Consider the following 16,540-nt stretch of genomic DNA (forward strand, 5'->3'; position numbering starts at 1 on the left):
TAGGGTAAACAAATTTGGGATTTTTCCGAAAAACTGATTTTTTGGAAAAATTACTGGGAATTTTAAGTTAAAATTTCGCAGGAACAATTCCAAGGATACATCCTACATAACGGTTTATTTGTCTTGGAAATATATTAACCATCGCAAGAGATATGTGGTGAGACATTTGGGAATGGGAGGAGACCCATATCTCTGGAACGGGATATCCTGCCACGACTACCTAACCGGCCGTGTGTAGTCCTATGAAATACCTATCGAACAAGGTATAGCATATATCAAGATTTGATTTTTAAGACACCAAATACGCTCTTTTAATTTCTGTATTTATTATCCTAAATTTCTGGAGAGGATCAGTGACCATATCTCAGGAACGAGGTTAGCCTCTGACTTAAAATTTATGACAAATTAATGTGCTTGGAACACCCTTCAATCACAGGGTAAAAATTTGGTGATGCGATTTTGTATAACTCCAAAATTGTTCCTTCAATGTTGCTTATTTTACCTACGAATTTTCGGAGGGGAGGAATGCGTCCTGCAGGTGTGGGGCACATCCTGCCGATATAACTCCCACACAAATTCATACTCCTAGAGTCGCCCTTTCGATCAAAAGAAACAGCGAATCAAGAATTGATTTTGGAACTGCTCCACCTCCCCATCAATATGACCATTTTTTAAATCAAAAAATACAAAACTGAAGACAAGCAAAGCAGAAAAATTTCGCATATAACAATTTTGTTCTTTCTTGAGTATATTGACTAGAACTAAAGTAATGGTGTAAAACATTTGGCAGCGGACGTATAAAAACTCTGAAGCTCTTTTCCTGATTATTTTAACTTTATTTCAAAATCACAGTTCGTGTGTGCAGATGTTGAAATGGTTTACACTTTTTCTAAATTTTATTATTAGTGTTTAAACCCCAAAAATAAATTCAAATAAAATTTTATTAAAAGAAAGACAACCGTGATTTGAACTTGCATACTTAAATAAATCTCGTCTTCAGCTCACTCATCAACGAGTTAGATCAACACCTCGACGATAAACCGGGCAAAACTACCCTATGACACGATTCAATATTTTGCCTTTAAGTAAACACAGGTAGACCTCAACATACATTGTTCCTCTAAGATGCCTACATGTTAATTACACGATTTTGGTTAATGCTCAGGCTTACCTGTTTTATTTGCGGTAACAGAGTCAACTAATAAGGGTGACCAACTTCGAATAATAATTTCGCTCAAAAACTGTAGAAAGTTGGTATAATCTCCATGTATGTCATGTCATGTAACGTCATTAGAAGTAAATTGAGGCCCAAATTACATTTTCATGCACAAATGATGATTTTTTATGAAACCCAATATAGCAAACCACTAAACATGTCCTGGTTTTTCACCTACTGTAAGTTTTTCTTGTTATGATTCTTTAATGCTGAGAAAACTTTCCAAAAATTGATGTTCACCATAAGTAGTGAATTTAGTATTTTTCCACAAATATCAGCACTAGAACCCAAATTTTACATTCAAGAAATTTCATGCTGCTAAGCAAAGATTGACTAAACATTGTTTCAATTTATTTAATAAAAAAACATTTGCTTACCCTTTTAAAGCGCAAGAGAGCCAATGTCGTAACGCCGTTACTATTTCAATTTTTAGTAAAGGAGCGAAAACTCAATACACACATAGTCGATCGTTATTATTTCTTGTAGGCGTTTAGTTGAGTTATTCGTTGGAGTTTTGTTTGAATTTGCGATGGCCCAGTATGTTAAACGTTAGGCGTAGTTTTTCTTTATTAAACAGATGCGAGTTCGAGTCCACGTTCGGTTGACGTTTTTATTTATCTTTGATTCTTGAATGAAAAATATTAATGCATTAATGAAAAATATTAATGCATTACAAACGGATTGGCAAATTTAGTATACCCCCATCATATGAGGCGGGTTTAAAAAAATGTATATGCGTACACATATATGTATGTATATAAATATAGTCAAAAGTGGGCTCGAACACCTATCCCTTGAACAAAATGAGACTGTACCGAACGCTCAACATATTCCGCTATGCCAAACACGCAAATTATGGAGTGAATAACTCAACTCAACGATATGCCACTACAATTGCAAGTCTTCACGCTTATGTATGTGTGTTTTCGTTTCCACCCCAAAATCCATTTCTCAAAAATTGAAATAGTAACGGGATTAAGTTATTCGGTTCTCTTTGTTTTTTAAAGAGTTAAATGTGTATTTTCTATTTGCTCTCCCGTTAATAGTTTTTCTTTAGTGGTACTCTTTTGCAAAAACACAAAATTTCTCTTACACTAATCTATTACAATTGATTCCAAATTTGAATAGGCGTATTTGGGTATACCAAAATCAATTCTGGAACAAACTGACACCATTCCGGAAAGTAGCTTCCCTGTACTAGACGACAGTGGTCCTCTCACGTAGGCAGGATAATTCGTTCCAATGATATGGCCACTGCTCCCGGCCGGAATCCGGTATGAAATTGGGTATACCAAAACCAATTCTGGAACAAAGTGACACCATTCAGGAAAGCTGCTTTCCAGTACTATACAGTGGTGGTTATCTCATGTTGGCAGGATTATTCGCCCCAGAGATATGGTCACTGCTCCCGGCCACAATCTGGTATGAAATTGGCCACATTTGAACAGGCGTATTTGGGTATACCAAAATCAATTCTGAAACAAGGTGACACCATTCCGGAAAGCAGCTTCCTAAATAGTACTATACAGCAGTGGTTATCTCATGTTGGCAGGATTATTCGCTCCAAAGATATGGCCACTGCTCCCGGCCGGAATCCGGTATGAAATTGGCCATATTTCAACCGGCGTATTTGGGTATACCAAACTCAATTCTGGGGACTAAAACCAAAAATTGTGCATTGGCTATACACGGCAGTGGTTAGACCTATAAAGCTATATGGAGGTGTAGTCTGGTGGCCGGCACTTCACCAGCCAACAAGATATATATATATATATATATATATATATATATATATATATATATATATATATATATATATATATATATATATATATATATATATATATATATATATATATATATATATATATATATATATATATATATATATATATATATATATATATATATATATATATATATATATATATATATATCTATATATATATATATATATATATATATATATATATATATATATATATATATATATATATATATATATAGATTTCTACACTGATGGCTCCAAATTGGATGGACAAGTGGGTTTCGGTATTCTAAAGATTACCTGATCACTGTAGTGTTTTTCAGGCTGAAATATTAGCAATAAGAGAAGTGTTGAATTGGCTGAGAAGTAATATTCCAAAAAATGTGGGCATTAATATATACTCAGACAGTCAACCTGCAATAAAATCCTTGGACTCTGTGTTCCTCAACTCGAAAACGGCCATCGACTGCTGCAAATCTCTCAATGAGATGACTGAGCAGCACAATATTCACCTAATATGGGTGCCTGGCCATAGGAACATACCGGGGAACTGCGAAGCAGATGAGCTAGCAAGGCTATGAACTACCTTACATATTCCAGGGGAACTAGAATCTGTTGGTATGCCCCTAGCTACACGCATTTGTAGCACCTATCTACGCCTAAGTATGAATATACATATATCAACGAAAGCTTTTCGTAAGCTCAGTCAATTCTGCTTTGTATTCAGTTTCATCCACAAACATATGGGATGTTTTTTTTTTTTTGTACAAACTGTCCCATGTCTCATTCAGTCATTTCCATTGCCGCTATCAGTGGGTTTGGATGGACAAGTGGGTTTCGGAGTATATTCTAAAGATCTGGAACTTCGAATAGCGAAAAGATTACCTGATCACTGTAGTGTTTTTCAGGCTGAAATATTAGCAATAAGAGAAGTGTTGAAATGGCTGAGAAGTAATATTCCAAAAAATGTGGGCATTAATATATACTCAGACAGTCAACCTGCAATAAAATCCTTGGACTCTGTGTTCCTCAACTCGAAAACGGCCATCGACTGCTGCAAATCTCTTAATGAGATGACTGAGCAGCACAATATTCACCTAATATGGGTGCCTGGCCATAGGAACATACCGGGGAACTGCGAAGCAAATGACCTAGCAAGGCTATAAACTACCTTACATATTCCAGGGGAAGTAGAATCTGTTGGTATGCCCCTAGCTACCTGTAAGCTCTTACTGCGTGAGAAGGCTGTTATGATGGCAAATGTTCGATGGGAGTATTGCAAGGGTTGTTACGATACCAAGCAAATATGGCCCCATTTAAACTTAAACCGCACACTAGATATGCTAGTGTTCTCGAGACGCCGGGTATCACTCCTGATATCTGCTATAACGGGTCGCTGCCTGATAGGCGATTTTGCCAAAAACCATTGGTGCGAAGTATAATGACTATTGTATGAGCTGTCATGATGCGGAGGAAAAGGAATCAATAAAACACTTCTTGTGTGAGTGTCCTGCATTTTGTGTAAGGCGTAAGCAAATTTTAGGGGCATATAGCTTCAGATTACTGGCGGACCTGGAAAACATTAACGTAAGCAGTCTGCTAATATTTTTGGAACAATCTGGTTGGTTCAACAGAAGAAAATATTCGTGAAGGTTCAGCGGTTAAAACTAGAAGTGCCCATATGTAATAGGTACTTTTAGTTAATGTGGTATCACAATGGACTGAATAGTCTAAGTGAGCCTGAATCTTAATCGGGCTGCCACTTTAACCAAACCTAACCTGACACCATTCTGGAAAGCTGCTTTCCAGTACTATACTGTAGTTATTATCTGATGTTGGCAGGATTATTCGCTCCAGAGATAAGGCCACTGCTCCCGGCCAGGATCCGGTATGAAATTAGCCACATTTGAACAGGCGTATTTGGGTATAACGAAATCAATTCTGGAACAAAGTGACACCATTCCGGAAAGCGGCTTCCTGGTACTATACAGCAGTGGTCATCTCATGTTGGCAGGATAATTCGCTCCAGAGATATGTCCACTGCTCCCGGGCAGAAATCCAGCATATTATTGGCTGTATTTGAACGTATCTGGGTATACTAAACCCAATTCTGGGATAAGGTGGCATTAATCCGTATAGATAATTCTTGTTGCTTTAGAATGGCTGTGATGCCATGTTTGCAGGGCATCCTGTTCCGTTGATATTAGCACAGCTCCTGGCCAATTATCTTGTGCGAAATTTTACTGCTTTGCTTGTCTTCAGTTTTGTATTTTTTGATTTAAAAAATGGTCATATTGATGGGGAGGTGGAGCAGTTCCAAAATCAATTCTTGATTCGCTGTTTCTTTTGATCGAAAGGGCGACTCTAGGAGTATGAATTTGTGTGGGAGTTATATCGGCAGGATGTGCCCCACACCTGCAGGACGCATTCCTCCCCTCCGAAAATTCGTAGGTAAAATAAGCAACATTGAAGGAACAATTTTGGAGTTATACAAAATCGCATCACCAAATTTTTACCCTGTGATTGAAGGGTGTTCCAAGCACATTAATTTGTCATAAATTTTAAGTCAGAGGCTAACCTCGTTCCTGAGATATGGTCACTGATCCTCTCCAGAAATTTAGGATAATAAATACAGAAATTAAAAGAGCGTATTTGGTGTCTTAAAAATCAAATCTTGATATATGAATATATATATTCATAGGACTAAACACGGCCGGTTAGGTAGTCGTGGCATGATATCCCGTTCCAGAGATATGGGTCTCCTCCCATTCCCAAATGTCTCACCACATATCTCTTGCGGTGGTTAATATATTTCCAAGACAAATAATCCGTTATGTAGGGTGTATCCTTGGAATTGTTCCTGCGAAATTTTAACTTAAAATTCCTAGTAATTTTTCCAAAAAATCAGTTTTTCGGAAAAAATCCCAAATTTGTTTACCCTAATCTATTACAATTGGTTTGTGTCTAGGGTTTTAAATACGAATTAAAAAGTTGATTGAAGTTGAGAATTTTTACAATTAATAAATTAATTGATAAATTAACTTTTTAATCAAGATGGAAACAAAGTTAATTATGCAAAACCATTTTTTGACAGTTTATCGATGGAATTTATATGGTAAAAGTAGGCTTGTATTTTCTTTAACTTTTTTGTATATGGCTGTAAGTCATTTAAAAAAGTGAATAATTCGTTTTGTTCTGTTATTGTTGGTTTTTTTTCCTTTAATCACTTTTGTTGTTTTTGATTTCAGCTTAAAACCATGCATTGACTAAACTACAAGTGTAGCTTAACCAACAGAAGAAAAGTATGCTTGTCAAATTTATTTGGGCAAAGCCCTATAGACTGCAAGATGGTTGGATATACAGCTGTTTCGGAATTACCACAATCCACATTAGCATTCTCTACTTGCAGCATCGAGCTTCTCCCAGTATGAGCTTGCAGGTAGCTAGGGGCATGCCAACAAATTCTAGTTCCCCAGGAATATGTAAGGTAGTCCCTAGCCTTGCCATCTCATCCGCTTCGCAGTTCCCTGGTATGTTCCTATGGTCAGGCACCCATATTAGGTGAATATTGTACTGCTCAGCCATCTCATTGAGAGATTTGCGGCAGTCGATGGCCGTCTTCGAGTTGAGGAACACAGAGTCCAAGGATTTTATTGCAGGTTGACTGTCTGAGTATATATTAATGCCCACATTTTTTGGAACATTACTTCTCAGCCAATTCGCCACCTCTCTTATTGCTAATATTTCAGCCTGAAAACACTACAGTGATTAGGTAATCTTTTCGCTATTCGAAGTTCCAGATCGTTAGAATATACTCCGAACCCCACTTGTCCATTCAATTTGGAGCCATCAATGAAGAAATATATATATTATTTATTCCCCGGGGTCTGTGTGCACCACGCCTCACTGTTGGGGATTAGAGTCTCAAACTTTTTGTCGAAAAGTGGACTCGCCAAAGTATAATCCACTACGTTAGGCACATCTGGCATTATTTTGAGGACCGAACTGTGACCGTAACTTTTTTCTGACCACAGCGATAGCTCGCGCAACCGCGCAGACGTTGTTGCAGCTGACTGTTTGGCCAAAATATCTAAAGGCAATAGATGCAGCATGACATTAAGGGAATTTGTTCCTGTCTTGCTGAATGCGCCTGAAATACACAAACACGCTGTTGAACTCCGTTCAACAAACCTTTTTATTTTTAAAAATTTTACATGAATTGAATTGAATTGAAGCGAATTGAAATGAATTACGATTAACTGAATTACCTTATATTTATAAGAAAGTTTTAGATACAAATTGAATTCTTTTGTCAAAATATGGTCATTCTAATGCTTTTCCTATTACATAGGAAAAGCTTTCACTCAATTTATTTGTTAATAATTATTTGTCCTTCTCTAAATGAATTTACATTGTACTAAATCATTATGTCTGCCATTTTTGTAAATATTAACTTCACTTGTGTTGAAACCCTTCTACTGGTAAGAAGCTGCTGTTCGGAATAAATTCCTATTGGACAATTTAAACTAAAAACCTGCTTTTTTTCTGTTTTATTTTATTTCAACTTATCCGGTTCGAAGGACCATGTACAGTTCCGTGACGGCTCAGACTGGAATGGACTGTATTTGTTAATTTGTTTGCTCCCAGAACAGTATCATATCAAACAGGGTTACAAAGAAATTTTCCATACCCACGAAGAAAACTTTAACGACGGTTTCCGGACTTGGGGGTACCGTTCTGGAAAATTCATTTAAAATTTGCAATATAATATTGAAATCGCGCAAGTCCAATTTTAGATTAGAGACGACGGCAATTGTTTTATCCAATTTGAATCATCTCATGCCATCTATGCCTACTCGAATTTCTGATTGGTCGAAATTGGAAAATATGGATTTAGCAGATCCTTTCTTCTATAGACCAGGACAAATCGACATGTTATTGGGAAGCGACATTTTTCCACTGATTTTGAAATCGGGTGTCCAGAAAAACGTTTCTGGAAATCTACTGCCACAAGATACTGAATTCGGATGGATTTTAGGTGGTCCACCAAGTGCCCGGCCCATTCAATCTTTTGCATCCTTTTGTACTAATACTGATACTTTAAATCAAGATCTGAGGAGGTTGTGGGAACTTGAAGAAGTTCCTTCGGCAAGGAATGTATCTGACAATGACCTTTGATGTGAAAACTTCTACAAAGAAACCACTGTTAGAAGGCCTGACGGGAGATATGTTATCCGATTACCATTTCGGCATGATCTTCCTTCTACAGTGGTTCTTGGATCTTCGAGACGAGCTGCTATGGCTCAGTTTCTTCACTTGGAAAGAACTTTCCTAAAATCGCCGGAGCTGGGAGCTGAATATATAAAGGTTCTATCCGAATATTTAGACATGAACCATATGGAACGTACCACATCTTCGGTGATTACTAGTATATACAGCTATTGTTCATATTATCTCCCACACCATGCTGTCGTGAAACCTGAGCGTACATCCACCAAAACGAGAATCGTTTTCAATGCATCGAAGAAATCGTCTTCTGGGGTATCTTTAAATGATATACTACATACTGGGCCCGTACTGCAAAATGATTTGATGAATGTAATATTAAGATGGCGATTCTTCCAATACGTTTTTAACGGCGACATACCAAAAAATGTATCGTCAGATTTATTAACATGAGGATGATAGACAATTTCAAAGAATTTTATTCCGCAATGCTGAGACTGAACCGATCCGCGATTATTGCCTAAAAACTGTTACTTTTGGAGTTAACTGTGCCCCTCTACTGGCAATCCGAACTCTGTTAAAACTTAGTGAAGACGGAAAGGCAACGCATCCAACTGCATCATCTATTTTGCAAAATCAAATTTATGTCGATGATATTCTCTCTGGTGGTCATTCCATCTCCGAGGCGAGATACTATCTGGTGCAACTGACAGGCTTGCTTAATTCTGCTGGTTTTCCATTAAAAAAGCTTACGTCAAACCATCCTGATATATTGCAAGACATGCCCCCCGAGGATCTTCTGAACGAAGAGTTTTTGAAATTTGAAGATACAAGCGAGACTAAGACTTTAGGCATTCGTTGGAATGCGCTAACTGATACTTTTCATTATAAAGTTTCGAATATTATTCTTAGTGATTCTCCAGTAACAAAGAGGAAAATACTGTCGGTTATTGCGAAAATATTCGATCCAGCTGGTTGGTTGTCACCTATTATAATTGTTGCAAAGGATCTTTTGCAACAACTGTGGATTGACGGAACAGACTGGGATGAGGAAATCAAGCCTCATTCGTTAGAGAAGTGGGAAACATTTATTTCGAAGTTTATTGATATTGAATCAATTAAAAAACCTCGATGGATTAATTATTCTCCTGAAAAACGTGTTCAAATCCACGGCTTCTATGATGCTCCGGAGAAAGCATACTGTGCTTGCATATATCTATGTACTATCTCCACCGAAGATATTAAAACTTCTCATTTACTTGTTTCCAAGTGTAAAGTGGCACCACTACAAACTATAAGCCTACCTAGACTGGAACTATGTGGGGCGGCACTGTTATCCAAACTGTTGAAGTCTGTGTGTCAAAATTTGGAATTTTCTGTTTCGAACCTATTTCTCTGGTCTGACTCTACAATTACGTTGGCGTGGCTGAACAAACCGCCTTTTCACTGGAAAACTTTTGTAGCCAATAAAATATCTCAAATATTGGACAATATTGGAAACGCTACTTGGAGACATGTTCCAACTAATGAAAACCCTGCAGACATTGGTACTCGAGGATGTACGGCACAGGAACTTAACATGAACTCACTGTGGTGGCATGGCCCAAAATGGCTCCTGGGGCCAAGTGAATTGTGGCCTAAACAAACTACTTTTAACGAACCTGAGATTGAGCGAAAAGTTTCTCCGTTTAATACTGAAATTCTGGCTGATGATATATTAGACCGATTTTCATCGTTTGGCCGAGCAATTCGGGTATTATGTTATATATACAGATTTATAAGAAAATGTAGAAGACAATGGAATTCGCAGGCGCTAACTGATTTCATTAGTAACGAGGAAATGTGTTTTACTAAATTTAATTTAATTCGATTGGCCCAACGCAGGTATTACTCATCTGAATAACAAGCTCTTGAGAATAACTCACCTATTAGTTCGAAGAGTAGACTTTTAACATTGAATCCCACTTTGGATACACATAAACTATTAAGAGTTAATGGTCGTTTAGCTAATTCTGATCTTAGCTATAACGAACGATTCCCTATCATACCGCTTGAAAAATCACGTTTCTGCAAACTATTTATTGAATTTACCCATAAACTCTTGTTACATTCAGAACACCAAGTTATGCTGCGTGCTATTCGCCAAAAGTTTTATATAATACGCCTGAAAAGTGCAATAAAAAGTTGTATAAGGAAATGTCATGTCTGTACAATATACAAAAATCGTATTCGCACACAAATCATGGGTTCGTTGCCTACTGAACGCTGTACTTTTTCCTTGCCTTTCACAAATACAGATGTCGACTTCGCTGGGCCATTTGAGCTAAAAACATCAAGGATTAGAAATGCACGATTGCAAAAAGGATATACAGCCGTCTTCGTTTGCCTTTCGACTCGTGCTATTCATTTGGAAGTCTGTTGGGAATTAACCACTGAAGCATTTTTATCTACTTTCCAGCGATTTGTAGGTCGACGGGGGCTACCGAATAAAATGTTTTCTGATAATAGGACAAATTTTGTGGGTGCAAGTCGAGCCCTAGCGACTGAGTATAAAACGTTTCTGAAAAATGCACAGAGGTGTACTGCTGATAAATACAATCTGCACGGGTTTTCATGGCATTTCATTCCGCCCCATGCGCCCCACATGGGGGTTGTGGGAGGCCGGGGTGAAAAGCATGAAGGCTCATTTGAAGAAAGTTGCCGCGAATGTTAAATTTACTTATGAGGAATTCGCTACTCTACTTGTTAGAATCGAAAGTATTCTGAATTCTCGGCCGCTCTCGCCTATAAGTGAAGATCCAAATGATTTGGTCTCATTGACACCGGGTCATTTGATAAGGGGAGCTGCGTTAATTGCCGTCCCTGAGGAATACAATGATAATTTGAAACTACTAAATCGGTGGCAACGATTGAAGACCTTGCAGGTACATTTCGCTAAGCGTTGGAAAACCGAGTACATTTGTGAACTTCAAAAGAGATTTAAATGGAAATCTGCTCAACAGAACCTTAAGATCAATGATTTTGTAATAGTTAAGGAGGATAATCTCCCTCCCAACGAGTGGTGTTTGGGCAGGGTACAAGGTACCGACTCAAATGTTCGTGTTGCTGAAATTCGCACCCAAAACGGGGCAATTTTCAGACCCTTAGTAAAGCTTTGTATTCTTCCCACTGCGTCAGACTAATTCTTACCACATTCGTTCACAACTTAATCTAATTTTACGTTTACAGCTCAACAAATAGCATTCCCAAGTGCCGTGTTTGTCACCAAAGGCGCACCCTGAAAGATTGTGTCAAATTTCACAAAATGGATGTCCATCAGCGGCGAGAAGAAGTTAAGGAAAAGGGATTTTCTTTCAAATGTCTTTGTTCCACCCATATTCGTGAATGGTGCCGATCGCGCAAAAACCTGCCTGGTATGCAATCGGAATCACCACACCATGCTCCATACAGACCATAACAAACCAAAGCAGCCCAAGAACTCCAACTCCTTACGAAATTCTACCACCACTGTCCGACAGAGACCAACATCTTCTAAACCTTGTGCCAAGCCTAATTCACGACATTGCTCCACCAACCCCAATGAAAGACCATTGATACGAGAACGACTAAGCTCTCGGTCTAGAACTCATGTTTTCTTACCTACCGCACTAGCTCGTGTTTTAACGCCGAATGGACCCCACAAGTTGCGAATGATCTTTAATTCGGCCGGAATACAGACTATCATACTGGCACTGGTACAACGTCTACACATCCGCACTACTCGGAAAGGTGGCTCAGAATTCTGCACTTTGAACCTCCAATCATATCATGATGAAACAGTCAAAGTTCAAATCATTGGACAAGTCAAACCTCAACTCAACATAGCCTTGCCAGAAGCTATGTCGGAAAAAAAGTTGCAGTCTATATATGATCATCTCACCACGCTAGCTGATCCCCATTTCTACCTGCCGTCTAATATTGATGTTGTCATTGGAAACGTCCAGCTACCCAAGCTACTTCTCGCAGGTTTAATCCAACACCGTCCTCCATGCCTATCGCCCAGAGTACAGTCTTCGGTTGGATAATATCTGGAGCCTGTAGATACTAGGTTGCATGGCTGCAAGGAGGGCGGCATGTTGAACTCCGTTCAACAAACCTTTTTATTTTTAAAAAATACCTTATATTTATAAGAAAGTTTTAGATACAAATTGAATTCTTTTGTCAAAATATGGTCACTCTAATGCTTTTCCTATTACATAGGAAAAGCTTTCACTCAATTTCTATCATCCTCTCCAGAGTCTTAAGTAGGAATGAGGATAAGCTGATTCGTCGGAAATCCTTCGCCCTCGAGTAAGAGGCTTTTCCCGCTTTAGGTATGAAAACGACTTTTGTTTCCCTCCACTTTCCTGGGATATATGATAAGTTGATACATCCTTTATATATCGCCGACAACCAGGGGATAATTTTGTCGGTCACTGCTTGTATCTCCGCCGGAGTAATTCCATCAGGTCAGGGGGATTTGAATGGTCCAAAGCTATTTAACGCCCATCTTATTCTAGATTGCGATACAATTTCCTCGATAGGAAACGACCGCTGAGCCAATGTGGCACCGCCAGAACCTGGTTCAACCGTCTGATTTCCAGGAAACTGTGTCCAATAGTACCTCCAGCGTCTCCTCACTGGACGTTGTCCAATTGCCCTCCGATGTTTTAATGAAACCTGGAGCGGAGTTGGTGGATGCTAGAACCTTCCGTAGTCTGGAAGCCTCGGACGTATTCTCAATACTGCTGCAGTAATCATTCCAAGAGTTATGCTGAGCCTTTCTCAGTTCTCACTTGTATCGTCTCAGATTCTTCTTGTAAGCATCCCAGTCCTCGGGGGCTCTGGTGGACTTTGCCTTGTTAAAGAGCTTCCTGCAGGATTTCCTCATATTACTTAATTCCGTAGACCACCATGGTGGTCGATGTTTCCCCATTGGCTTTCCACTAGGGCATGCAGCTTTCAGTGAGATGTTGAAGGCCTTAGTAATCCGCTCCACTGCGTGTTCGATATCTTGCACATTTCTCATATTTTTCTCTGTTATTTCCGGTATCATCATATTGAACGATTCCCTATACCTATTCCAGTCAGCTTTCCTAACATTTGGCGGAAATATGGTCTTAGTGATACGAACATCAAATTTGAAACTGATGTAGCGATGCTCTGAGAAGCTGTGTTCACTTAAAACCTGCCACTCAGATATCATTTCATTTGGTTCTTGCGAAGCCAAGGTGATGTCCAAAACCTCTTGCCTGTTTTTAGTGACAAAGGTTGGGGCATCTCCCTTGTTGCAAACTACCAGATTAGTACGCAAAATAAACTCTATTAGCGACTCTCCCCTTGCATTAGTATCACTACTTCCCCATATACTATGATGTGCATTCGCATCGCATCCCATAATGAGTTTCGTCTTTGTTTTCAGTGACTCCTCCACTAAGGTCTTAACGGCATATGGAGGCATCTCCCTGTCATGTCCCATGTAGACCGAAGATACCCAATATTTGCATTTGGCTATTTCTAAACTGGCAACGACAGTGTCTGTATTGCACATTGAAGGAAGCAGAAACAAGTTGAGCTCGTTTTTAGCAATTATACAGGCTCGATTTACATCATTACCAGTATACTGCAATAGTTTGAACCCCGGAGTACTTAATTCACATATTTTGTTTCTATAAACATATGGTTCTTGAATAAGAACTATATCTATGTCCCCTTTCATCAGGAGAACTTTTAAGGCAGCACATGCAGCCTTACAATGATGAAGATTTATCTGGAGGATCCGTAGGACCACCGAGATTTTCAACAACCGTCACATCAGCCGCTTCAGTCGAGTCATCAAGAATGTCCTCTTCAGAGATCTCGGTGACTCTCGCAATAACCATAGGTTCAACTTTGGTGAGTTCTGAGGCAATAGAAACCTCCTCTCGCATACGGTGTCTATCCATATCTTCAACTTTGGTATCTCCCTCGACTTCGAAAGAGGATCCGCTTACTTCTGATTCAGACAATTATCTTAATCGTCTCCGCAAGAATTGTAATAATGTATGCTCCCAATGATCATATGGAAATAAAAGGAGTGAGGAAAACAGTTGGTTGAGGATTTGTTTGAAAAGGTCGGATTTATTTCTGGTTTCAGGTCTTACCAGTATCAGGTTTTACAACGAATTAGACAGAGGGTGACTTGCTTTTAGCGGAAGTTTGAATTCTGATGGGACTTTAGTTGCGGAAAATAGTATTTTGACATTTTAAAATTAAGTTATTCAGGTATCTTATCGATAATTGAGATATTCTTGGGGATTTTTTAAAACGATAATTGGGATTTTATTAATAGGGTTCTACGTTCATTGTTGACATGAACATTTACCGCCCCCTTGCAGAAATCTCTATTCAACCGTCGAACGGAACGGACGTATTTTTCAATAGCGGATAAACTCATCGTAATAGGTACCTACTAAGAATTTCAAGTGTGGTGGGATATTAAGCCACAATGCAGCGAAATTCCAAGTCATCCACTGGGTTGCTAACTTCAGGGCCCAGTGGACGGGTATCGACTGGAGTTATAAATCTGGGCAATGACCAAGAGTTAGGCCCAATTAGTCGACCTGTAGACGGGTCGACAGGTGGCGACACTATGACAAGTCGAACTTTTTCTAAGGTAACGACATCAAAAGGAGGTAATCCCTCACGAAAGAGTTTCAAGGAACGCAGAAGTGCTTTGTTTATCCTAAAGAAGTTAGGATCAGTCGACCCAAGCACGCTGTCGGCTAAACAAAGCGATTCCTTAAAATGGGCTCAAGGAATTCTTGAGACTGGAAAAAGAAACGATCGCCGGATGAGCTGCCATCCTCCAAAAGGGATCAAAGATCGTTTGCCTCAGTTGCTAAAGACAGCCTTGTGATGGCTATCATTAATAAAGAAGCATTGGACGGTATGGTTCCAAAGCAAAAATGGGGGGAAATTGAGAATGCTCTGTCTGTCGTCTACTCACAGGTGCTGGAAAAGTTTCCCGGCCCAGATCCTCGACACCAAGAGGCTGGTTGGTATCAAGGACGATTTAAGCTAGTCGCATTTGAGGACCAGAGGTCTATAGAATGTTTTAAAGCTGCTCTGATACTAATTGGTGAAGTTTGGGAAGGAGCTGCTCTAGAGTTAGTCGAGAAGAAAGACATACCGGCTAGACCTAGAGCACATGCGTGGATACCTGCAAACCCTTCTGACCCTGAATCTATTCTAAATAGACTGAAACGATGCAATCCAGATCTTCCAACAGCTGATTGGAAGGTTGGCCGTTTGGATGAAGTGGATGGACCAAGACGGCATGCAGTGTTTATATTGAACACTCAGTCTTTGCCACATCTAGCAAAGTCCCAGGGCCGTGTATGTTATGGCTTTCATTATATCCAAATGAAGGTATATAAAAACGACCAGCTAAAGGATTCAGAAATGGATAATTGGGAGTAACATTTTGGTTCTCTAGAAGATTCACCCTTGGCTACCTCTCGCCTTTCTGGTCATACTACAGTCCTATAGGCACATACAGTATTGTTGATGTACGCTCTTATATGGCAGGGACACGAACCCCCCAACCGACTGCTCCTGCTAGCACCGTAGACTCCCAATGTCCTTGTCATATGACTAGTTTTGCTTAGGACAGACGCCTCTATATAAGGGTGTTTTCAAACACAGATCAGTGTTCTTTACAATACACAGGTATTCATAATTCTGATGATTCTCTCGATTACAACATCTCTAAAATTGGCATCCCTAACAATAACCCCAATACAAATCAAAAATGGATATTGCAAACAAAAAATAATATATATATATATATATATATATATATATATATATATATATATATATATATATATATATATATATATATATATATATATATATATATATATATATATATATATATATATATATATATATATATATATATATATATTATATATATATATATATATATATATATATATATATATTATATATATATATATATATATATATATATTATATATATATATATATATATATATATATATATATATATATATATATATATATATAAATATATATATATATATATATATATATATATATATATATATATATATATATATATATATATATATATATATATATATATATATATATATATATATATATATATACCATAATTTGAATTAAATTTGAAAATTTAAAATTGAAAACGAATTCTGATGGGGTTTTGCAACTTAACTCTTTTGCAGTGATACTGCAAGGGGGGCGGTAAATGTTCATGTCAACATATATATATATATATATAT

The 16,540-nt window shown here is 38.2% G+C and overlaps 2 protein-coding genes across 2 annotated transcripts; both read left to right on the forward strand.

Annotated features, from left to right (window-relative positions):
• The first annotated feature begins 2,019 nt into the window (after positions 1–2,019).
• Positions 2,020–10,700, forward strand: LOC142224881 (uncharacterized). The gene is made up of 7 exons (XM_075294658.1): positions 2,020–2,130; positions 2,593–2,814; positions 7,632–8,067; positions 8,254–8,582; positions 8,665–10,094; positions 10,143–10,627; positions 10,669–10,700. The coding sequence occupies exons 1-7, from the start codon at positions 2,020–2,022 to the stop codon at positions 10,698–10,700; spliced, it is 3,045 nt and encodes a 1,014-aa protein (XP_075150773.1).
• A 77-nt stretch (positions 10,701–10,777) lies between these two features.
• Positions 10,778–11,491, forward strand: LOC142224882 (uncharacterized). The gene is made up of 2 exons (XM_075294659.1): positions 10,778–11,366; positions 11,439–11,491. Exons 1-2 carry the CDS (start codon positions 10,778–10,780, stop codon positions 11,489–11,491), a joined length of 642 nt encoding a protein of 213 aa, XP_075150774.1.
• The last annotated feature ends 5,049 nt before the right edge of the window (positions 11,492–16,540 follow it).

Source organism: Haematobia irritans, chromosome 2 (assembly GCF_050003625.1).
Source record: "Haematobia irritans isolate KBUSLIRL chromosome 2, ASM5000362v1, whole genome shotgun sequence".
Lineage (NCBI taxonomy): Eukaryota > Metazoa > Arthropoda > Insecta > Diptera > Muscidae > Haematobia > Haematobia irritans.